This window comes from Neophocaena asiaeorientalis, unplaced genomic scaffold, assembly GCF_003031525.2.
Source record: "Neophocaena asiaeorientalis asiaeorientalis breed wild unplaced genomic scaffold, Neophocaena_asiaeorientalis_V1.1 scaffold56, whole genome shotgun sequence".
Lineage (NCBI taxonomy): Eukaryota > Metazoa > Chordata > Mammalia > Artiodactyla > Phocoenidae > Neophocaena > Neophocaena asiaeorientalis.
In genome coordinates this window covers 1,860,877-1,885,481 of record NW_020175837.1, presented here as the reverse complement: position 1 = coordinate 1,885,481, position 24,605 = coordinate 1,860,877, and the positions used below count along the sequence as shown (strand labels likewise).

The window sequence follows — 24,605 nt, the reverse complement described above, 5'->3', positions numbered from 1 at the left end:
CCTGAGCCCTCCCATCGTACCACTGCTCTGATGGTCTGACTCAACTGTCCCCAGAATTCCTGATGACCCTTCCCTGAATGACCCTCGTTAGACATTTTCCTGTTGTATCCTGGGGATGGCTGGCCTTTGACTACTAGATGGTTCTTTTCTTTAGGGCAGTTGATATCTTGCAGCTTTTTTTTTTTGAATTGGAGTATAATTGCTTTACAATGCTGTGTCAGTTTCTGCTGTGTAACAAAGTGAATCAGTTATACATATGTTCCCATATCTCTTCCCTCTTGGGCCTCCCTCCGTCCCCCCCTCCCTATCCCACCCCTCCAGGTGGTCACAAAGCACCGAGCTGATCTCCCTGTGCTATGTGGCTGCTTCCCACTAGCTATCTACCTTACGTTTGGTAGTGTATATATGTCCATGCCTCTCTCTCGCTTTGTCACAGCTTACCCTTCCCCCTCCCCATATCCTCAAGTCCGTTCTCCAGTGGTTCTGTGTCTTTATTGCCATCTTACCCCTAGGTTCTTCGTGACATTTTTCTTAAATTCCATATATATGTGTTAGCATACGGTATTTGTCTTTCTCTTTCTGACTTACTTCACTCTGCATGACAGACTCTGTGTCTATCCACCTCATCACAAATAGCTCAGTTTTGTTCCTTTTTATGGCTGAGTAATATTCCATTGTATATAATGCCACATCTCCTTTATCCATTCATCCAATGATGGACACTTAGGTTGTTTCCATTTGCAGCTTTCTTAGTTGCATTCCTGTCTGAAAGCATGTCCCACCGTCTCGTTGAGAAATAGCTGACTCCATACCTTCCCAGCATCATCTCCAGAGGGGAGGGACAGGCATGGGTACGACATTCACCAGAGTGCGTGGAGTTTCCTGACTTCGTCTCCAAATCCTGGAGGGACCAACCCTCTTCTCTGCTGTTGCTCCTGAGGGGTGTGGAAGGGAGGATGGAGCCTGGGCGTTCCTGCTGGGGAAGATGTGTCCAGATCTTGATTCCTTACTCATCGACTAGTTACCCTCAGTCTTCCTGTGAGAGCAGGTCAAATGAAAGTGAAAGGGGGGAGGCAGACATCAGGCTTCCACAGATCTGTGAGGAGAGAAAAGCATCAGCCGTCTCCTGGCTTCCCTGCTTCTTTGGGACTGGTGAGCACCCCAGCCCGATATCTATAATCTTCATGCTGTTCTAAGTGCCGATTTTTTTCCATCCATGATTCTTCAATGGAATCGAGGCTTCTGGGAATATTCTTACTACCATGCTCAATTCTAGAACTTGAGACAAATTACAGGTTCCAATTTTTTGCCTAACGAAGAAACCAATTAGCAATGTCATTGCTTCACTGATTTTTAGTTCATAGTGTTCAGACCGAGTTTCTTGTGGATCCTAAGAAAAGCTCGTCTAGGAGGTATCATCTCATGGATGTCTTGAAATGTCTGCTTTTTTATATTTCTGCGGCACCTGTCTCTCATCACAAATCTACAAATGAGCCTGTTACTTGATAATAATCACTTGCGAATCGGATTGGGAGGATTGATTTTCCTTTGTGGTAGAAAATGAATGAATGAATTCGAGCGTCTGGTGTGCTCTAAGGTAGTGACAGGTCTAAATGGAGCGTCAGATTTAACCAGTGACACAGAGCTAACTTATTTTGTAGTAAAGAGCTAAAATAGGATAGACTCATAGGTCTTGCCAATTTCTATTTAAGAACAAGGAATTTTTACTGATTTTTGAGTGGGTATGGAAAGCCTCAAGTTGTTTGGAAAAGAAATAGCTATTTTCAGGTGGTGACTTCTCACTCCGCCAACATGTAAATTTAGAAAACTCTGGATTTTTATTTTATTTCACCCAAAGTGACATCTGAAGAACAAATAAAAAGCCTCTTTTTTTTTTTTTTTAAGTTCAAAACGAAAAAAAAGAGTAAGAAGGAACAAGTAAGAAAATCCTCTCCCTCCCGTGTGTTTTAACCTCTTTGATTTTCTACTGAGAAGATCCATGATCTGAGCTTTGGGTTCATTTAACTCAGTGCCCTTCGAGGAGCTGGCTTCTCCCAGGACTCTGTTCTGACGGGGCTGGGGGCCAGAGCCCAGCTGCAGCTGCAGGCTGCATGTGCCTTTGCTTGGGAGGCGGGATGAGAAAATGTGTTTCTCCTCCCTTTCCTTTCACTCCTGAAGCCAGCGCCACAAGAGGAGTTTGCAGTTCTCAGAACATCCCTCTCTATCACGGTCTCGCCTTTTTATGGCCATATTCTCTGTGAATGAAAAAAGGGAAAGTACAAGTGTTCAGCCCGTCAGAGCCAGTTCACTGGATTATCCACACAAAACGTTTTCTATTAGAGGAGGAACAGGGCGGCGAGGGGGGGGTTCCACAGACTGGCCGTTCTGGAAATGCCTGTCCCTGGGGTGGCTCTGGGAAGGGAATTCCCTGGAGTGGATGAGGTATGGTGGCAGCAAGGTATGCCTTAGCATTTATTTTCAGCAGCCAGAAGCTCACATTCTACCTTTGCTCATTATAACTACGGCATGAGCTTGATCAAAACCCTGACCTTTTCCAACTTTCTAACCCCAGGAGCGCTTCATTACGGATTGTTCACTGAACGCGGCTGATCAGGAAGCCAGCCACATGCAGAACGGCTATGAGAGGAAGCTGCCTCCCAGGGCTGCTGCTCACGGAGCAGGGGGGCTGCCTTCAAAACAGGGAAACCCATATCTGTGAAACTGGGTTTGCTCACAACCTCAAGACCCAGAACACTCAAGCTGGAGCACCTATGTACAGAGTGTCAATTTCATGTTTCTTACAGACTTTTGCAATTAGTCTCTTTTCTCATTTGTAGGCATCTCTGCCACGTGCATGCACAGACTCCCAGACCGGAAGAATCTTCCTTCCTTTCTTTCTCTCTCCATCCCTCCCTTCCTAGCTTCCTTCCTTCCTCCCTCCCTCCTTCCTTTCTTTCTTTTTCTTTCTTTACTTTCTTTTTTTTTTTTTTCTTTTAATGCAGTACCATGATGGTGAGAGACACGTTCAATGGTAAAATTAACATTCAGGTCAAATGGAAAATAGAATCGCAGCTACTACTATAAGCTCAGATGCCTGTTTAGAATTTCTTCTCATGAGGAAAACCAAAGGGCTTTATTCTCCTATATTCTGAGTGCCAGGAAACTTCTCAGAGGTCCGTTTTCTTTGCCCGAGTAGCATTCTACCTACACGATGTCACCGTTATCTTAAGGTCCTAGTGCTGGAAATGTATATGCCTGATCTTCTTTCCCCCAAGACGCCTTGAGTTCACATAAAATTTTACTTATTTTCTTTCACAGACAGCCTCTGCCTACGGAGCTCTTGGTCTCATGCGTATACCTCTTGTGTCTGCTTTTCTTTTTACCTAGGCCTTCTGCCTTATCTAGTAGCCCCACGTATTCCGACCTGCCCTTCATCAGGATCTCCCCGCATCGGAATCCCGCTGCAGCTTCTGAGTCCCCCTTCAGCCCTCCGCATCCCTACATCAACCCCTACATGGACTACATCCGGTCCCTACACAGCAGCCCGTCCCTCTCCATGATTTCGGCCGCCCGCGGGCTGAGCCCCACAGATGGTGAGTCTCAGACCAGCCTGTCTGCTTCCGTACATCATGCCTCTTCTGGAACGGGGCACAGAGTAACTGGTGCTTCTTGAGTCCCGTGTGCCGGGCGCTGTGCTAAGTGATGTGATTACGTGCTTTCATTTCAGCCTCATGACACCTCCATGAGGGTGGGATATTATGTCCATTTTCAGGTGAGGATAAGGGCAGAGGGTCCAAGTAACTTGAAACCTGGTTGACTGGCTAGTAAGTGGCAGAGGTGGTACTCAGAGCCAGAATGCGCTGATGCCCAAATCCTTGCGCTCATTCACTGCTGTGTTCTATGGCTTCACGTATATTTAGACTGGCCCTGTTGCCATTCCCACATTGTGCATGTGTAACCAGCACATTTTGCTCACCTTCTGATGAACGCTTTCCTGTGCTGCATGTCTGAAGGACACGTGTATACAGATGTGTCCACTGGAGCCACACTTTGCAAACTCTGGTGCACATAGGTATCACCTGGGGATGGTGATAAAATACTGTTCTCTTTGGGGTGGGTCCAGGTGTGGCCTGAGGTTCTGCACTTCTGAGAAGCTCCCAGGTGATGTCAGTGCTGCTGGTCTAGGGACCACGCTCTGAGCTGCAAGGTCGTAGCGAACGTGATGGGCCGGCTCTGTTGTATGTGCCCTCTGTCCTTGACCAAATGAACACTGCAAGAGGGATGCGGTAGGACAAGAAACAAACTTTGACTTTAATTCTCTTATACTTGATGTTCATCTTAAGCTCCAAAGCACCAAATTCCTGTTGTTCTGTTGGCCTCCCAATTACTTGTCACCTGACTCTTTTAAATTGGACCGGTGCCTTACACAAGTACCCAATGATAAAATGCTCCTTTGGTTCAGGAAGAGCATTTCCCATCTCACGCACACATATACAAACTCATTTGCCCACAATTGCTAGCGTCTGAGTTAAGGTCCAGGATGGCGTAAGCTGTATTGATGACAGGTAGAGGATTATGAGCTCTCTGCAGCAAACCGCAAATCTCTGATGCTTGTGTTGGGGCACAGAGACACGCGAAGCAGTCCGTCTCACCCAGCAGCACGGTCCACATTCTCCACTCAGACGCTCCCCGAGGCTGGCCGTGCGTGGTGGGGATAGTAGATGGAAGCTTCCTGAGGTGTTTCAGTAAATATCCACTCATTCATACAAGAAGCTGTGCTCCAGCAATAGCTGCTGGCTTACTTTTCTCCCTCTGATTCAATGCAGGGAATATACTTGCAATGTCCCTAATGAAGAAGTTTTGCCATTTTGACAAGATTCACACTTCAAAAAGAGAACTGTAAAAGAGTGAGATTGGAGTTCGTTCTGCTTTGGATTTGGTTTTCTAGTGGGAAAAATGGAAAGTCACCTCCATGGAATACTTGGGGGTTCATGGAAGTGACTAATAAGAACAGAGGGAGAGAGGGGTCGAGAGGTCAGCTGACGATGGGCTTGGAATGTTGCCCGGCTTCTGGACATTTAGTGGGGCCACTGAAGTTGGTACCTCTAGTTAAAACATCTTGTCATCTGCTTTCCGTAGTATCTGATGATGAATATGACTAAAATGTTCTTTGGTTCGTTGTCCTGCCTCTCAGGAGTCCAATTAATACCCAAGTCAGGTCACTAACATTTGTCTCTTGGGGTCTGTGATTTTTGTATATATCTCTCTGTCTTTACGATGTATGAGAAGTATGTGGACACATATAAAAAAGAATGAAGTAATGCCACTTGCAGCAACATGGATGGACCTAGAGATGATCATACTAAGTGAAGTAAGTCAGAAAGAGAAAGACAAATATCATATGATATCGCTTATATGTAGACTCTAAAAAAAAATGACACAAATGAACTTATTTACAAGACAGAAATAGACTCACGGACATAGAAAACAAACATATGGTTTGGAGAGGGGGTGGGAGGGATAAATTAGGAGTTTGGGATTAACAGATTCACACTACTATAATAAAATAAACAAGGACCTACTGTATAGCACAAGGAACTATATTCAATATCTTGTAATACTTATAATGGAAAAGAATATGAAAAAGAATATATATGTGTGTGTGTATAACTGAATCACTTTGCCGTACACCTGAAACTAACACAACATTGCAAATCAACTCTACTTCAGTAAAAAAATTAAAAAGTACATGGACACAAATGTAAAGCCTACACAGACCTATCACTAGAATGCTAGTGTTTCTACATCATAATGATAAAATTAGCTTTTATTGATCGAATGCTATGTGCTAAGCACTTTCCATGCACCATTGCCTTCACTGCTCCCAGCAACTTCCTGTGAAGCTGTAAGAGGTGGAGCTGGGATTTGCATCCACATCTTAGTGTATTTGGAGACCACCCTCAGAACTGCTACAGCGTCCTGCAGCTTTGGCACATAAATTGGCATGCAGAAACCGATCATTATCCCACTGCTATAGAGCTGACGCTTGCCAGTAAATTGCTCCAGATTGATAGGTGTATTTCTTTTTGATTTTGTAATGAAAAAAAGAGGAAAAAAAAGAGCTTTAAAATTATGGAACACAAAATTGCAGCTTGCCACCGTCATGTGTTATTAAAGCCAGCTGTGCTGCCTTTTCCACTTGTGACCCAGGGTCCTCCAGTTCCTGAGAGCTGACTCAGACCCTCCTGCCAGAAGACTTAGGGATGTATGTTAAGTATGTCGTGAAGGACGTCATGGTTATCTAAGTTGTTTACGACTGTAAGAAATGTGGAAAAATAACTGTGCACATACAGTTTGATATGACACTTTTTTCTTTAAGATTATTTATTTATTTAATTTATTTTTGGCTGTGTTGGGTCTTCATTGCTGTGTGCGGGCTTTCTCTAGTTGCGGCGAGCAGGGGCTACTCTTCGTTGCAGTGCGCGGGCTTCTCATTGCAGTGGCTTCTCCTGTTGCGATACAGTTTGATATGACACTTTTTTCTTTAAGATTATTTATTTATTTATTTATTTTTGGCTGTGTTGGGTCTTCATTGCTGTGTGCAGGCTTTCTCTAGTTGCAGCGAGCAGGGGCTACTCTTCGTTGCAGTGCGCGGGCTTCTCATTGCAGTGGCTTCTCCTGTTGCGGAGCACGGGCTCTAGGCGCGTGGGCTTCAGTAGTCGTGGCACACGGGCTCGGTAGTTGTGGCTCACGGGCTCTAGAGCGCAGGCTCAGTAGTTGTGGTGCACGGGCTTAGTTGCTCCGCGGCATGTGGGATCTTCCCAAGACACTTCTATTTGAGGGAGCAAAATAGGGGAATGAGTGTACAGATACATACACACATATTTTGGGTTGGCCAAAAAGTTCATTTGGTTAATGAATACGTTGTTCAGTAAAGTTCTCGGTGAAAATGAAGAATGTCTTTTATTTTTACTGAAACCCGAACGAACCTTTTGGCCAGCCCAATACAATTTAATCATTTGGAATTCCTGGTGATTCTTCAAACTCACCTCGAAAGTTTTATCATGTATTTTGTTTTTTCTATTCTTTTCCTTCCGTTTTATTTTCGAATCAGTGATATCTGGGAGACTTCAGTGAAAGCACGATTTGAGTTCAGGAAGTTTTCCTAGAAAGAACCGTAAAAGGAATGGCTGATGTGGGCTGCATGGCAAACGGACTTTGGGATGTCTCAGGAAAAGCTTCTTTTTGGCCTTCCTTCAACTAGTAACCATGTTTTCTTGTCTCCTCTTCCATCCAGCCCCCCACGCTGGAGTCAGCCCAGCGGAATACTACCATCAGATGGCTCTGTTAGCCGGCCAACGCAGTCCCTATGCAGACATCATCCCCTCCGCTGCCACCGCCGGTGCAGGGGCCATCCACATGGAGTACCTTCATGCCATGGATAGTAAGTGGCGGGCCCCTCTTCTGTAGTCCTGGGCGTGGCCAAGCTAACTCATGAGAGGGAGAGGAAGATACAAAGATGGGTTGATTACCTAACTTTTCAAACCAGAGGAGGAGGAACCACCAATACTTGGGACTCTGGTTGCCTTGGTTTCCCAGGAAGCTTCCACAGATGTGGCCGTCCTGAGACTCCCGCTTAACTCACTTCATATCAGTGAACTGGAAGATACAGGCGATTGTAATTTAGCAGATACACAAAAACCTAGTCAGCCCTGATTGTCTTGGTAGCAGAATAAGGGAACGTGTTTGATAAGATGAATGTGCTTCGTCCAGTCATTCCTTAGTTTTATAGATTTTATGCTTTATAAATTAACTAAAAAAGAGACCTATACTCGGTTTTACATTTTTCATTGATTGATTTTTTTCTTATTTTCCACGTGTTTTCTTTACATTAAAAAATTCTATCTCATTGAGACCTTTTACGTAGGAAAAATAAAAACATTTCCACATCGGGAAGGGCTACTTTTAGCCCTCTACCTAGCAGTGGAAGCAAATGGGATCATTGGTTGTACTTTGTATCACTTTATTTTGGGTCCCTCAAGGCTTATGACATGTCCTTTGTGTCACTTCTCTAGACATGGAAACAAGAGCCTATGATTTTATCATTTTTCAGAACATCCAAGAGTTCTTATTTATTTGGATTCTTTAAGTCCACATCCGTTTGCCAGGCGCCAGGAAGTGAACCTGAAACATCAACCAAGGTGTACCTAACGAAACCCTTTGAATACGACGACAGTATGAGTTTGAGTAGGACATATGCTCGAGGTTTTGTTTGTTTCTTCTAGTAGCAGTGATTAATTTGTGATTTTCCATGTAGGGTCTGTTTGGATTCTTCTGTGACAATGGGTGGACCTTGGTCTACTCTCTATTAGTGGTTGATAATTCAGTTCTCAGATTGAGAATAGAGAGAAAATGATTGGTCCACAGGGCATAAAATCTACAGCCTTGGTCCCCTTACTGTCATGAACTAACTTAGCTGTGTTACATACGAACACAGCTTGAGTGGGTTTCCAATGGCGAGCTCATTACCACACACAGAGTAAGAGAAATGTGTTACATCTTCCGCAGGGATTTTGTTTTCCACTTTGTAGAAGAGAGAGTTTCCATTTCAGAGTCATCATAACCACGTTTCAATTAGGGATTATTGGAAAAAAAAGTTGAGTGTTATTATGCAAATTAGTTATTTAAAAATCTGCAAATAGAGAATTAAAATAAGAGAGAATCCTTGAAAGGTCAGCCCATATTGCCTTCTCTGTTTGATGAGAATGTGTTTAGTCAGGCAATGGCAGTTTTTATCTAAATAAAGGATGAAGCTACCCTTTTACTTTGTAAAAACTAATTAAAGGCATTTTAATTTGCCAGAGTATGTGGTAAATTGATTGTCATTAACTAGGAATTTAGATGTCCTATCATTCATCACATAAAAAGAAACCTCCTTTTTCTTTGTCAGAATCTTTTATTAGAATAGAGAAACAAAACGATTAACAGAAAGCCAGATAGGAGAGCTCTGTGTTGGAACAGTAAGAGTGCTAGGGTTTAGATTTAAGAAGGAAGCCGTATGATCAGTGAAGAACTGGGCCACTTCTCTTTCAGCAGTTTTGAAATCCACACCTCGTAGTTTAGCTGTCCCCTTCAACAGATGACCCCAAATCACTGCCCCAAATGCTGACAACTTTCTCTTTCTATGCTTCGTTGTTAGGGGGTTGGGAAGAGCATGATAAAGGGCTGGAAAGTGCGTAAAGTACTATATCCCTGCCCTCTAAAATAGCTGAAATAGCATTTAGTTTAATGGAACATAACCAGAATGTTATGTTTTAAATTTAAATCATAGCAGACTTTTTCAAGGGAGGAGTGAAATGACTTTAAATTCCTACATTGGCTCTGCAGTAGCAAAACCAGAGGCAAACTGGGATCGAGCTGGTCATTCTGATCCACTGTTACAGCTCTTCAGGACTCTTCCATTAGCAGAAACGGCAATAAACTGGATTCAGACGCGCACTTGACTTTTAAATGTGCCAACAGTGGGCCTACCTGGGTTTCAGCCAGCTTCAGGATAGGGTATTTACGTGTCGCACGTTAGAAGGAACAAGTCTGTTTTATGGCTCTAATTCTACCTTTGGGGATTCTAGTGACCTTTAAAGACAGGAGAGCAAGTAATCCCTATAAGGAATATCCTAGAGAAATCCTAGACACTCATGAAAACCACACTATTTATACTGGTGGAAACTGACTTAAATAAGTACCCATCTTGGAGGGAAAAGCAGAGGAGCCGGACCATCCAGGCCCTGGGCAACCTGGAGGCTTCCATGGAAGGGATGAAGCCAGGCCCTGGGCTCTGTCCTTGGATGATGTGATGGGGATATAGGCCTCTGGTGTTTTATAGCCCTCAGATGGCCTCCTTATCTATTTAGTGTTTTTTAAAAAATCAGGAAATCACCTCTATCTGGAACGTCCTATTACTTCTAACTCTGCCAGGGATCACTGAATCGCACTGAGAATGGTTACTTTCGAGGATGATATGGAAACTGACCAGAAGTCTGGTTTGTCCCTGGAATCCTTTGGAAGTGGAATGCATTTCTTCACTGAAAGACTTTTATGATGAAATTAGCCTCTCATAGTGAGTAAAACTGAGACATTTATGTGTAAGGCAGATGCCATAATAAAAATAAGATGCTGGTTTAAATACTAAGAGCTGTGAACATTGTGGGATTGTTATTTTTGTACGACCATGGCCTAAATCAGGTTGGTAATGAAACTATTCTAAATGAAGAAATTCAGTCTTCAATGTGCCTGAAAGAAAGCTTTGAGTAGGTACCACATTTGTCATTCAGATTGGTTTTCCAGTTTCATCTACATGGATGGTACTAAGTTCCAGTTTATGATTTATTTTTTATTCACTATAAAGTATATCTATTCATTTCTATAATATTATCTATAGAGTCATATTCATCTATTACACTTCATTAAATTATCTCAAAGCATATGTTGGATTGTTATCTTGTATCAAGGTCCATCTCTGGTGAAGAAAATATTCCCAATGAGTTTTCTGGAGACCAAGTGCCTAGACTTTTTTCTATAAAGAAGGCTTACCTTCTACTTCAGTTTTCCGGGGACCCCAAAATTGCCATGTTCCTGTAAGCAGGTGTACCCATGCTTTGAAATAGAAACCCTCCGTTATTTCTTAAAAGTATCATGTTTGATTTTCCTCTTACCTAGTGGTATTGTGTTCTCATTCTGTCATTAAACTTTAGTTTGATGACTCTGTAATATAAATGTGACCTTAGAAAAGGCAGGAGTGGGCCTGTGGGCCACATTCATAGCTCTGCCCTAATTCAAAGCTCTACCATCTACCAAATTGAAGGCAAATGGACATTTAATTTTTAACTCTCCATGTAAAGAGCATTGTATTAAGTTGGCAGGTGTTTAAGTGATTTACTAACCTCCAGAATAGAACTTCATCAGTGGAATCTTCTTGAAGTCTCAAAACTCTTATAAATGCAGAGAATTAATTAATCGATTGACTGATTGATCTAATAACCAGAGGCTTAAAATTGACTTATGTTATCTTATTATAATGCTTGCAGGGTTTTTCTCCCCCAACCTTGGAAAATCTGTAAACAAACCACGTCCCAAGCTTTTAAATGTTTCTTGGGACTTAGGCTGTATAGATTATGGGGAATTTAGGGCAGCATTCCTCCATCTTGGCGCTACGGGTGCCAGACGATTCTTCATGGCGGGGTGGGGGGGGCTGCCCTGCCCATTCCCGGGTGTGCAGCAGCTTCCCTGGCCTCTAGATGTTTCTAGCACCCCATGAGTTGTGATAACCAAAATATCTCCAGATGTTGTCACATTATTGAGAACCATTAATTTAGGATAACGTATTTATCAGTTTTGTCAGTAAAAGCCGTAAGTATTCCGTGGATCAGATAACTACAGAAATCATGGGGAAATGCGGGCATAACTAAGCTGGATGTTTTTAATCTTAGGATACTTTAATTCATTTTTTTCCCTTCGGCTCATTGCCTTAAAACGGTGTGCATTGCGGTGGGGAGGGTGGAGTGCGGTGCGACGGTGGGAACCACTGTCTTTGTCGCTGGCGGTGAATTAATGATGAGCATATCTAAGCAGCTGTCAGATTCATAAATCACTGGAAATGAGAGGGAGAACACATAAAAAGTCTCTCCCTTTTGTTTAGCAATTTATCATTTTGTCTGCACATTAATAAACAGAGCTCCCCCGAGGTAAGCCCCTGGAAGATAAATATTTCTCCCTAATTTCCTCAATTGTACCCAGTAGATCACAAGTGGAGGAGAGAGGTACTTGTCAACGCCGGTCGCAGGCTTCTTATCCTTCACTTCTTCCACGCGGGGTAGTCAGAACAGATAATGGGTACAGAGTCCAGCCGCAGGTAATCAGGTTCTGTTTTGTTTATACAACAGGCACCAGATTCCCCAGCCCCCGGCTGTCAGCCAGGCCAAGCCGAAAACGTACACTGTCCATATCACCACTGTCCGATCATAGCTTTGACCTTCAGACCATGATTAGGACGTCTCCCAACTCCTTGGTCACCATTCTCAATAATTCCCGCAGCAGCTCTTCAGCAAGTGGCTCCTACGGCCACTTATCTGCAAGTGCAATCAGGTATGTATTTTCCCCAAATCCATGATGTGTTTCTTTAATGAAACGTCACTGCTCGCCTGCACCTTGCGTTTGCGGTACTGACTACCTACACGGAAGGATTGCAACAGGACACCGGGGAGGACCCGGCATGCAGATGTAGGTCACATTTCACTACGATGAGTTCCAGAGCCAATTATTGGGCCGAAAAGAATTATTTTGCAGACATCAGTTAGCAGCCCATTTAGAGAAATCGTAGTTATTCAGGAATGGAATCCCCTTCCTAGAGACAGTGAGTAATGGCAATCTTTTTATCTTCTTACTAGTTATAGTTCCCTAGAAGGAAAACCAACTTTGTACCTGATTTGGGCACACTTACAAGGACAGGGACAGAAATAAAAAAAAAAAACAGAAGTGGGACTTGCCTGGCGGTCCAGTGGTTAGACTCCACACTTCCACTGCAGGGGGTGTGGGTTCGATTCCTGGTCGGGGAGCTGAGGTCCCACAGACCGTGAGACATGACCAAAAAAGAGAAAAAAGACCAGACGTGAGTCTTGTCTCATGGGGGAAAAGTGTTCATTGGGAGGAAGAAAGAAAAGGGGACCGAAGGGTTTTAAGTCTAAAGGAATTGATGGTTCTTCCATGATGAATATACATATTAGGGAAACCATAACAGTCCAGAAAAAGAAAAACTGTGTTAGCAATAGTCACATACCATATTTACTAGAAATGATGAATACCATTATTTTTTGTCCTTAATGTTTCCATTACGGTTTTAATTCTTTGCTTGTTCAGCTATCAACAATCCTCCTTGGCAGGCAAGTTAACGTTTAAATATTATAAATCCCCATTTTGATACGATGTCGTTTTCTTCAGCATCTGTCTTTTAATATGGTCAGGAAAGTGTGGAAACACGGAACAGAGCAAATAACTCTGATTGTATGATAGCAGTCCGTACTTACAGCGGGAATTGTTTCAGGATTAGCCGATGTAGACACGAAGGTAGGCTTTGGAGTCAGGCAAAACTGTAGTCAGATTCCAGCTTTGCCACCAGCTGTGCAGACCTTACTTGCCTGTAGGCTCTGAAATTCAGTCTTCACATTTGTAAACTACAGACAAGACAGCCACTGTAGAGGAAAGGGGTACCTTTTATTAAAGCTGGTGTGTATGGGCAGGGCCTGGATGAAGACCCCTGCCCACGGGCAGAGCCGCAGGAGAACTACCCCTGGTGGTCCATCCAGAGGATGAGCCACCGGGGCCCGGCCATGCTACCCGCAATGTGATCACCCCAGTCTGGCTCCGAGGAAGTACGCCCATCTCCAAACCATGGCCTGGCTGTTCTGCACTCCTGGCAGATTTCCCTGGGCTCATAGATCGCCATCGACCTTATCTCAGTTTGCTGAAATCATATCATTATTATGTGGCTCGACTAGAAGTCATAGCATCAAAGTGGTGGAAATGAGGTCCACGGTGAAATTCACAGGAGTGATATTCACACAGAATCACTTTGTGAGCGTTTTTTCTTCCCTTCTGCTCTCTGCCCAGCTACCGTGACTTTTCAGAGCCTCTACAGGACTTAGATTCGAAAGCGGTACACAGATAGTCTCAGTGCTGTCTTTTTTCTTACCCTGGCATCTTCACCCGTTTCCTCATCTCCTCACCTTTCCCAGGTAATCTAGTACCAGTCCTTGAGAGACTGTCAGTATCCTGACTCGGAATAATCGTTGTCCCCTGCCTCCGAGGAGCTACCACAGATCTGATTATTCTCATTTGAGCTGGAAGCAGAGATTCCTAAGTCCAGTCAGGCCCCAGGAGACCCGTTTGCAGTCAGGTGACCAGCGCCGTCGGGCACACAGTTCTTTCTTCCCTTCAGCGCCTCACCAGTCTGTCTTCTCTCTTGCAATCTGACCTCTCATTCTTCAATACACAGCCCCTGTGTGCTAGGATAAGATGTAGTTTCTGATGCATATAAAGTAATACAGATAACCCAAGATGAGATCGGCTTGCTGGAACAATACAATAATTAGAAGAATTACGACCAGCACCACCTGCCAGTCCTTTAGCCGGAGTAGCGTTAGTGCTTCACTTGCTCTGTTCCAAGTTTCGCTTTGTGAAATCTAAAGACCGACTGGAGGACTCCTCAGTAAGCGGTAGGGCCGGTGGCTGACGGGAAAGGAAGCAGCATGAAGAAATCTACAAAGGGTAACTTTCTCAAGAGGGAAAGATACAGGAGTGCATCTCATCTCTGCTTTGTACCCAGGGACACGGCAGGCACAAGAAGCGCTCACTGTTTTCATCTGACAGCAGTTTTGGAAAGCGTAGTGTTATTCTTGTTTTATGCATCAGCACGGAGGGTTTTGCAAGAGGACCAGCCCTCCAATTCCTTGCTTTTTAGTTTGCCCCAAACACGTTTGACTTGCACACTTACGTGTTTTCTAATCCTAATCTGCTTCTCGTGTTGTCAATGCATACAGTAATGGGGTCAGTTTCTAAAGATGTTTTTCAGTGTGTAATGACACACATTCAGTTTTCTAAAAAAAATCTCCTTCACGCGTGTATCCCAGTTCAAATGCTATTCTCTAAGAGGCTGGTAATAGTAGGGACCACTGTTCGAAATTCTCCCATTTACTTGCTCATCTGGTAGTTGCTATATGTCTGTCTCTACTAGAATACAAATTCCAGAAGGTCTAGGACTGTGTATGTTTTGTTCATGGCCACACTTCCCAGCTCACAACATCTGTGCCCTGTCACCTTGATACCACTCAACAGATATTTCTGGAGTGAATAAATGAAGGAGCTCTTTAATGAGCCATTAGAATTCTAATCGCCCTCCTTATTAAAAGGAAGGTTCCGTGTGGTGGATGAATAATGCTGGCTTTCAGAAGGTTATAGTGTATATGGATAGTATATCGTATAGCCATAGGTTGATAGCTGTATGGAGATACAGAGGGATGGACACAAAATAAAGGGATAAAAAAGCAAATGTCCATCTTCAGTTTGTATATGGTTCTTATGTTTATGTATTTACTTAATAATTCAGACTGCTATAAGAATTCCATATAAAGCACATATTTATTCACAAAAGCCTAGCTACATCTTAAAACATAGTACTTGATTGTGGCTAACTTATTAAAACATATTGTCCAAATGTATAGCAAAAGTCTTTTTTATATCATAACTGAGGACATCATTCAAAAAAATAACTCCATGCACTTAAAAGGATATTGTGAAATAGTTAACTGTCTCAAAAAGTTTTAACTTCTCCATCACCCTGAAGACTCCTGTCTAAGACTAGCTGATTCACGTTTATCACATACAGCCTGTCAAGCCCCACCCTCTCTGGTTAAGGCTAGTATTATAAATATTCAGTTAATGGCGTTAAATTAGAAATAGTTTGACCTCTGCTAATACCTTCCCCTAGAAATCGAGCTCCCATCGGAGGAGAAGGTGCTTCAACTGACCCTCATCTTCCATCTTCTAGCAAAAGTAAAGGGAACGAAGAAATGAGTAATCTATTCATTTCTAACCCACCAGTTACAGCTTTCTCATTTTGGGTTTAACGGCGAAAATGAAGATGGCTTCATATCCTTAGTAGTTTCAGGTCTGGTTCGGCCAGGACAGACATCTCAATGAAGATGAGAGCTGAGTGCCCAGAGCACAGCTTCACAAATCAGTGCGTGTTTTCTGTGGCTGGCACTGACCAGCTCTGCCCGGTGACCAGAGAGCAGGGGTCTTTTCTTCTGCACAGCATCAGCCCTCCCAGACATCAGGCCCCGGAGTAAGGATGCATCTGGCAGGTCCAGTGCCACTTCCTGAGAATGGTAGGAATCACCGCAGCCTCCACAGCAGCTTGACTCTGCGCTGTTACCTGCCATGAGTCAACTCATTCGTGTCAGACAAACAACACGAGATGACTTGGGTGGGAAACATCAAAGAATAGATGAATCCACAGCCGAATGACCAGGGTCCTTGAAACTCTCTGACTGCATCTTCTGAAAACTACGAGACAACATTCTCTTCCCCTAGGATCAGTGAAAACAATGAATCCTCGCTAAAAAGGATAGTTTTCATTTACTTCCAGGTGTGGCCATTGGTTTGAGGTAGTCTTCCATTTAATCCGTGACTCCTTCATTTCGCAGATATTTGACTGCGTACTTAACTGTGTGCTGGTTGCTGTGCAGGACATGAGGGCTGCAAAGATGCATGAGAGACACGATTCCTGTCCTCACGGAACTCACGGAAGGGAAAGGCCTCCAATCAGCACAGGTTGGAGGTGGGCAGGGCCAGATCACGATCAGGGTGGACCGCTGATCCCAGAACCATAGGAAGCCTTCGAGGCCCCGGTGAGGCTGCATTGTTTTAAGGACCGGGGAGTTTCACGGGCTGAATCAAAGGCGCTCAACTGCTTACGTGGGCAAAACTGCCAGGTCTAACTGAATTTCCTCTCCTGTTCCCCTTATTTCCTTCTCTCTTAAAAATCCTCCAATAGGAGGTACGACTAAAAGGATTGGAAGGAAATGCTGTTTATAAGAGGCATATAATAATGTCTGGCGATGTTTTTAAAACGTTGGTGTTGCTTTTTCTGATCATGTCTACATGGCTGACCAGTTACACGATTTGGGTGCTTCAGGCCAAATCTCACTGGAGAGTGTGTTACTGCTATATGTGTTCTTGGAGGTTTTGTCTGTTTGGCTGTTTAGTGGCAACCCAGCTTCTAAAACCTTTTAGGACTCTTGCATCCTATAAAGCCTAATGTATTTTTGTCCAAAGCAATGTTGAAAGAGTGCATATGCCTCGGTGTAAACATTGGGATGATACTTAACTCATTTTGTGAGCGTGTGGGTCTTTATGCGTGGGCTCATTACTTCTTCCGAGGCTGCTGGGTTTTCCAGTGAACTTGCCCCGGGGGGCTTTTATGGATGGACGTGGAAGCTTTACTTTTTTACTTTCAAATAGAAGCACGTGCATGCGTGTGTGTCCCTATACCGACATGTATACAGATGATAATGGCTGTTGGCCTGTTCTCTGCAAAACTGGGAAGAATTGTTCTTCCTTTGAATGGCAGCTGTGGTACAGTAAATTCCACAGCTGGAACCAGAAAGTGGACGACCTCATTAGTATGACAACCACAAAGTAACCACAAAGTTGGTTTTGATTAGATGCCTCCTTCTCCCCCTTGCTCTCTCTTTCCTTGAAGCCAGTTTCTGAAATTTGGGGGCCCCCATGTTACAGTGTGGACTGTTGCCTGACTCCACCTCCGGTACTGGTTTCATGAACAAGAAATAGGAGAGATGGGACACTGAAAAGGAAATAGCGTCTTTGGATTCGTCAGCCTATATAGAAAACTGGGTTAACTGCAATATGAAGGTTTTTTTTTTTTTCTTTTATCAAAGTATAGTTAATTTACAATGTTGTGTTAGTTTCAAGTATACAGCAAAGTGATTCAGTTATACATTTGTGTATATATATTCTTTTTCAGATTCTTTTCCATTATAGGTTAGAATTTTTTTTTTTTTTTTTTTGCGGTACGCGGGCGTCTCACCACTGTGGCCTCTCCCGTTGCGGAGCACAGGCTCCAGACGCACAGGCTCAGCGGCCATGGCTCACGGGCCCAGCCGCTGCACGGCACGTGGGATCTTCCTGGACTGGGGCACGAACCCGCGTCCCCCGCATCGGCAGGCGGACACCAGGGAAGCCCCGTTATAGGTTATTACAAGATATTGAGTATAGTTCCCTGTGTTATGTAGTAGGGCCTTGTTTACCTCTTTTATATAGAGTAGGGTGTACATGTTAATCCTAAACTCCTAATTTCTCTCTCGCCTGCCCCCTTCCTGCTATCCCCTTTGGCAACCATAAATTTGTTCTCTATGCCTATGAGTCTGTTTCTCTTTCGTAGATGAGTTCATTTGTGTCAGCATGTTTTAGATTCCACATATAAGTGATATCAGATGATATTTGTCTTTCTCTGACTTACTTCACCTAGTATGATAATCTGTAGGTCCATCCATGTTGCTGCAGATGGCATTATTTCATTCTTTTTCATGGCCGAGTAGTGTCCCATTGTATATATATACCACCTATTCTTTATTCGTTTGTTGATGGACATTTAGACTGTAGCATGAAGTTTCTTAATCCCAATGCCCGACCTGAAGAAATACATTATAAAAGCATCACATGAGTTTCTTTTAAGGAAGTCTTAAAAATTCACATCTGAAGAAAACTGACCAACTAGGGCAGTTGAAAAAAAATGTGTGCATAGGTCGTTAGCATTGATTTTACATTTAAAACATTTCCTAAGAACCTATAGCTGCTACATACTCTTCTCTCCTCTTCACTTTGGGTAAGAGATGGTGCCTTTGTGACTCAGGCCTTCCTGTGACCACCCATGTCAGGGCTCTGCTCTGGTTTAATTCTCTCATCAGTCTCTGGCCAGCCCAGCTCCATGCCTGGTCCTCTAGGTCAGGGAGGGGTTCCGGAGATGAACCCGGAAACTGATGATGAGCCTTTCGGCTGAGTTCCCGGCAACCTCCCTCGTCCTTTCCCACATTAGCACAGAGGAACCCCAGCACTGAGACTCAGTGGAAGGAGATGTTCCATGCGTCTCTAAGGAAAAACTATGATTTTTTTCTTTTTTTTGAAAATGGGTAAATGCCATGTGGATTGACGTCATTAAACAATAAAATAGAAACTTTTACCTGCAAGCACGCGGTGGCTGGGTGATCCATCCTCTTGCCGTCTTTCTTATACTTCCGATTTATTTTTTTCTTTTTTGGCCGTGTTGAACGGCATGCGGGATCTTAGTTCCCTGACCAGGGATGGAACCCGTGCCCCCTGCAGTGGAAGCGCAGAGTCCTAACTGCTGGAACGCCAGGGAATTCCCCCCAGTTTTTTTACATTCACTTTTAGTTAGAAACAGATCTCTTCAATGTTGTAATTGGCTCTATCTGCCCTCCCAATATGAAGGACTACAGCGGCCCACATCACGCTGCTTTATTTATTGTACTGGTATTAAGTTATCCAGCCCATCCCCCATCCTCTTACCCTCCACCATATGCAGAGTTCCTGAAGTGTTTTTAAAATACATTTCAGGTTTGTCTCGCATGCTATTTTAATTGGTTTTTATCTTTTTGACTTGAATATTAATGACTTTGAAATGCCTGTATGTATAATAGGGTTGAATACATCTTAACAAATGATCTTCTACAGTATGAACTTTTAGTGTCCCCCACTAATACAGCATTTCTATAATTAAATGTGAATTTACAGATTGATCAGAGAGGTTCTGTACAAATGTTGACACACATCACTTCCTTGGTGTGAAAAAAATAATGTTTGTTGTGAAAGTCAAGCATGATTATGGATCTCAAAGTTGTATGTATTGATGATACATTTGTATAATTTGTATACATTTGTATAATTTGTAACTTTCCAGTTACAAATAATTATTTTATTCTTTGGATATATAAAAGGGATCTGTAGAAAGTACTCAGCTAAAACTTGTTGAATTAATGAATGAGTGTGTGGATTTTACGATATTTATTTTTTATTTAAAAAAATTTTTTATTGAAGTATATTTGATTTACAATTGTGTTAATTACTGCTGTATAGCAGATTGATTCAGTTATTCAGTTAAACATATATGATGTTTATTTTAGTTGTTTAACATCCTGTCTTTCTAATTACACCCCAGATTTCAACCAAATTGAGCATAGTTGTTGAGATTCCCAGACAGAAGAGTTCCAGATAAGGGAGGGGTTACTGGGCTATTTACTGCAATATTCAGAAATAAGACCCGGTTTGCAAAATTTGACCCCAGTTTGAAAAGTGTATTGACAAAACGTTACTTCGGATTTGTGATGGAGAATAAATACATCAAAACTTTCTTAACGATTCAGACTTTGGAAATTTTAACATTAAATTTTTGGAAAATAGAAGAAATAGTTTCCACTCAGCGATTTGCTGATCACTTTTAACTCAGCTCAGAGCAAAGAATAAAAGGGAAATTGACCTCAGTAGTTATCCTTATTTAGAGTTCGGTCCCCAAGTCACTGCCTACCATGGAACGAGTGCTCCTTTAAGGTATTTTATAAAACTAAGACTTCAGTAGCCGTAAATCGGTTTTGATGGGTAAAAATTATACTTGGTGGATGAGGACACCACACACACTATAGTCAGAGATCGAAAATCCACATTTTTCTCATTTTCTGCTTTTTAGAAAAATACAGGACAGATTAACATTAGAATTAATTTATTCTGGCTTTCTTTTTTCTTCCTTTTATAATTTTTCAAAAATTTTATTGGAGTATAGTTGATTTACAATGTTAGTTTCAGGTGGACAGCACAGTGATTCAGTTATACATATACATATATTCATTCATTTTCAGATTTTTTTCCCATATAGGTTATCGCAGACTGTTCTAACTGTTGTCCTAGAAGACTGTTTCTCCAAGTGTTCTGTGAGGAACGCTAGTCTCTAAAATCTCCAAATGTTGCTACGAACCATATCTGGGGTGGGACATTTGGAACACACATTCAAGTATTAAACCGTTCCAGGGAACCCCGGGGCTGTATTCCTCAGACTTTATCACCTTGGCACTTCTTTTTCCTTTCCTCCCTAACACTTACTTTTGGATGACTGTGTTAGCACATTGCTTGGGAAGATCTGGGCCATCTGACACTTTCTAGCGATCTTATCGATTAAATATAGATTAACAGTTGCAAGTCACATTCTTATAAATGTGTGTTTTTAATTATCCCATCTCTCATGTAGTCATCTAGAAGAGAAGTAAATGCGATAAAAATTTTTTAAATTATACTTGATTAAATGTTGAGTGAAGAGAATTCAAAAATCAGAACATAAACTTAATTGCTCTTCAGTTGATCCAGAGAAAAGAACAGGGTGAGCAGAAATGTAAAGGCTTTGAGGTCATAAAGCTCAGGTGGACCATGTTTTAGACTAGACTGTCTCCTTCTTTTTTTTTTTGCTGTACGTGGGCCTCTCACTGTTGTGGCCTCTCCCGTTGCGGAGCGCAGGCTCAGCGGCCATGGCTCACGGGCCTAGCTGCTCCGCGGCATGTGGGATCTTCCCGGACCGGGGCACAAACCCACGTCCCCTGTGTTGGCAGGTGGATTCTCAACCACTGCGCCACCAGGGAAGCCCGACTGTGTCCTTCTTGAGAGGAGACAGAAGTGATGTATAAAATTTTTCAACAATGTCAATACTTTGTATTTCTAGGAAATTATGGAACGAATACATGAACTGTTTAGGAAGATTTGTTTTCAGGGCTTCTAAAAAGAGAATTTACTTTTCAAAGAAAATTCTGACCTCTGTCAACCAGCAGTCTGTCCTCAGCAGCTGAAGTTCTATAAAAATGCACAGAGGACCTTTGTATTGTTACTACCTTTGTACTGTTTTATAAACACGTTGTCAAATTGCTTTTCTTTGAAGTGACTTTTCTGAGTTCAGTATGCAGAGTAATGGCCCCCAAAGATGTCCACATCTTACTCCCTGGAACCTGTGAATATATCACCTTACAGGGCCAAAAGAATTGTGTAGCTGTGATTCAGTTAAGAGTTTTTGTTTGTGTATTTGTTTTTTTAATAGTCTTCGTCGCAGCTTTGTGTGTCATAGCAAACCACAACACCCTGAGATGCAGCAAAAGAACGCGCGTAGAACATATAAGGAGCGTACATAGCAAGCGTGCTATACTTAGACTCTAAGATACCATTCAGCAAAGGAAATGATTGGAGCTCAACGAAATGCAGCAACATGAAAAGATATCACAAGCACAATTGTGACCAAAGAAGCTGGACACCAAAGGTTACCTCCAGAGGTTACCACGTAGACTTTAACACATCTGAACTTACAGTGTGTGGCCCAGTTTTCCCCAGTTTTGAACTTGCCGGTGCAATCATGCAGTAGGTAATCGTTGGTGTCCAGTTAAGGGTTTTGAGATGAGGAGATGATCAGGTGGCCCTAGTATAATCACAAGGGTCCTTATAAAAGGGAGGCAGGAGGGTGTTGGAGTTAACAGGGAATCAGAGGAGGAGGTTGGGTTGAGGTGGGATCGTGAACCTCGGATGGAAGCAGCCTCTAGAAGCGGGAAGAGGCCAGGTGCCAGGGATTTCCAGAGAAACGCAGTCCTGCCCACCCATCTGAGAATTCTGACCTCTGGAGCTCTAAGGTGGCAAGCGTATTTTGTTTTAAAACAACGAAGTTTGTGGTGATGTGTTGCAGCAGCAAGAAACTCATACCTAATGGGGGTGGTTCGGTCACTCACTGACTCATCTCGAGGGGCTGCCCCGTGCCAGGCAGTGTTCCAGGCACCAGGGGTCAGTGGGGGACAAGACAGACCAGAGCCCAGATCCCCTAGACCTTCCATTGCAGAGGGAGGGAGAGAATATGGTTTCAGAGAGCCTCATCCTGCAGCGAGAATACAAGTGTCAAACAGCAGAGCATCATGGGTGAGGAGCTGCAGAGGGGGCTTGTTTTGATGGGGGCCTCAGGCTTAGGAGGCCCCTGTGTCTGAGGAGGTGACATCTAAGCTGGAATTTGAGTGACCAGAAGGAAGCAGCTAGGCTGGCTTCTGGAAAGACACAGCAAGTACCGGGATGCAGAACTTAGGAAGACAGCTCACTTGGGGTCAGAGAGCAGGGGATGGTGGCCCCGATCCCCTGGCCCCCCCGCCACCGGTGGGAAGTTCTCGGAGGTTCTTTCCATGCATAGGCTTTGTAATCCGGAGCAAGCAGCCTTCCTTCCAGGAGCTGACGGCAGCGCCCGCTGTTGTGGGATGACACGAGGTGTTCCCTGTGTCCACTGTTGCCCAGCTCTTTGCACGCAGAGGAGAGAGGGTTTCCCTTAGCAGTCCCTCCTTATGAATAATCAGGGACTGCTAAAAATCGCTGGTCCATCCTGTATGTTCTCATATCCTTTGGAATCTGATAGTTGACATGGATTTTAGGGAAGGTTTATTCCTGTCCCCTGGTTTGACCAGCGAAAACGCAGCCCCAAAAGGGGATGTTACCCACATGGATTGAAAGCTGTCGCAGCCTCTCCTGTATCTGAGGTCAGAGACTTTGCACCTGGGGACGGGGGCTGCAGCACCAAAGCTGGTCCTTCCTTTTGTCTTCTACATATTTTTAAAAGTAAAAAATCGACCTACTCTGTCTGGCTATTAACATTTGTAAATTGCATTACATACAAAACTGAGGGCATTTTCTGCCTTGTGAAACGTTTTCTCGAATGGTCTGGCTTCTTAATTGGGTCCTGACTTTTTTGAGCCCCCCAATATTGGGCCCCCCAGAATGAGAGGTGTACATGACCCAAGGGGCCCCCTTCCCAAGCCCACCTGCTCGTTCAAGCTCATGAAACTCAGGAAAGACGCATGGAGGTTTGTGCAAAGTCCATATCACATTATAAATATGTGTGTAGTGGGGTCTTTTAGTTTTCCTTTGTTTTTTTAATGAACAGAATAAGGTAGTTACACTTAGTAATACCCATTCACCAAAAGGAAAGGAGGGGGGGTGGGTTAAATCATTGTGTTTTTTGATGAATGGCTTGTACACCAAAAAATAAATTGGACAAACTGGCATAGAGCTCAGTGAACATGAAATCAGCTATTAGAAGAAAGCTTGTGAACAAATTCTGAGGCAGATATGCATCTTTTGATTAACGCCCTATCAATCATCCACACAGCTACCTTAGCTAAGTCTTGCTGTAATCATTCATGGTTGCTTTCCGAAACACTGGCAGAAACTATAGCGCTGCAGAAACAGAATATTATTAGTGATTTCTCCCTAACTTACTGTGAACAATGACTGTTTTCACCAGGTTTCTGCTCTCCTTTATTAAAGAAATACAATACAGAATGAAAGGAGAGTTCCTCCAAGCCCTGTGAAATTCTCCTAGGGTATTCTTAATGATATTCAGTCTTAAATGGGCAAGCTATTGTAACGCAAGGTTCTCCGTAGGAATAATAGTAATGTAATCCCATCGACACCACCTTTTTATGGATTGTAGTCAAATGGGCAAAACGTGGAGTCACATTAATGAAGGGAGTATATGTCTTCGGCGCTATTACTTAAAGTTGTTGAAATGGTTTGAATTTTGTTATTGTAATTATTATAGTCTCAGTTAATGCGCTTAACAGCAATAGTAATTAACCCACCAGATTGGGAAATTTGCATGAATTCTACCTTTGACTTTGCAAGAAACCCTGATTCTTTCTGGGCCTTACACAGCAGGATGGAGAGAATATCTACATATATATATATATATATATATATTTTTTTTTTTTTCCCACTGAGTGTTTTTAAAGGAAGAAATTTTCACAAATGCCATTACAGTGTTTCATGCATTTTTTTTTAAGCCATCAGCAAATTCCTCAAGAGCGTTTCATTCTTTTAAGAGGATTGGGTTCCTAAACTATGGTGGTGCAGAGGACGATTTGGCACTGCCTACTAGTCCAGAAATCCTTAGGTGATGGTGT

At 43.1% G+C, this 24,605-nt stretch overlaps 1 protein-coding gene across 1 annotated transcript in view; it reads left to right on the top strand.

Moving 5' to 3' along the window:
* The window catches only part of GLI3 (GLI family zinc finger 3), a 267,060-nt gene that overhangs the window by 174,231 nt on the left and 68,224 nt on the right, over positions 1–24,605 (top strand). Inside the window, exons 4-6 of the mRNA XM_024732944.1 lie at positions 3,388–3,593; positions 7,298–7,444; positions 11,940–12,141. Coding sequence (XP_024588712.1) covers positions 3,388–3,593; positions 7,298–7,444; positions 11,940–12,141 — 555 coding nt within the window. The remainder of the gene's footprint in view (positions 1–3,387; positions 3,594–7,297; positions 7,445–11,939; positions 12,142–24,605) is intronic.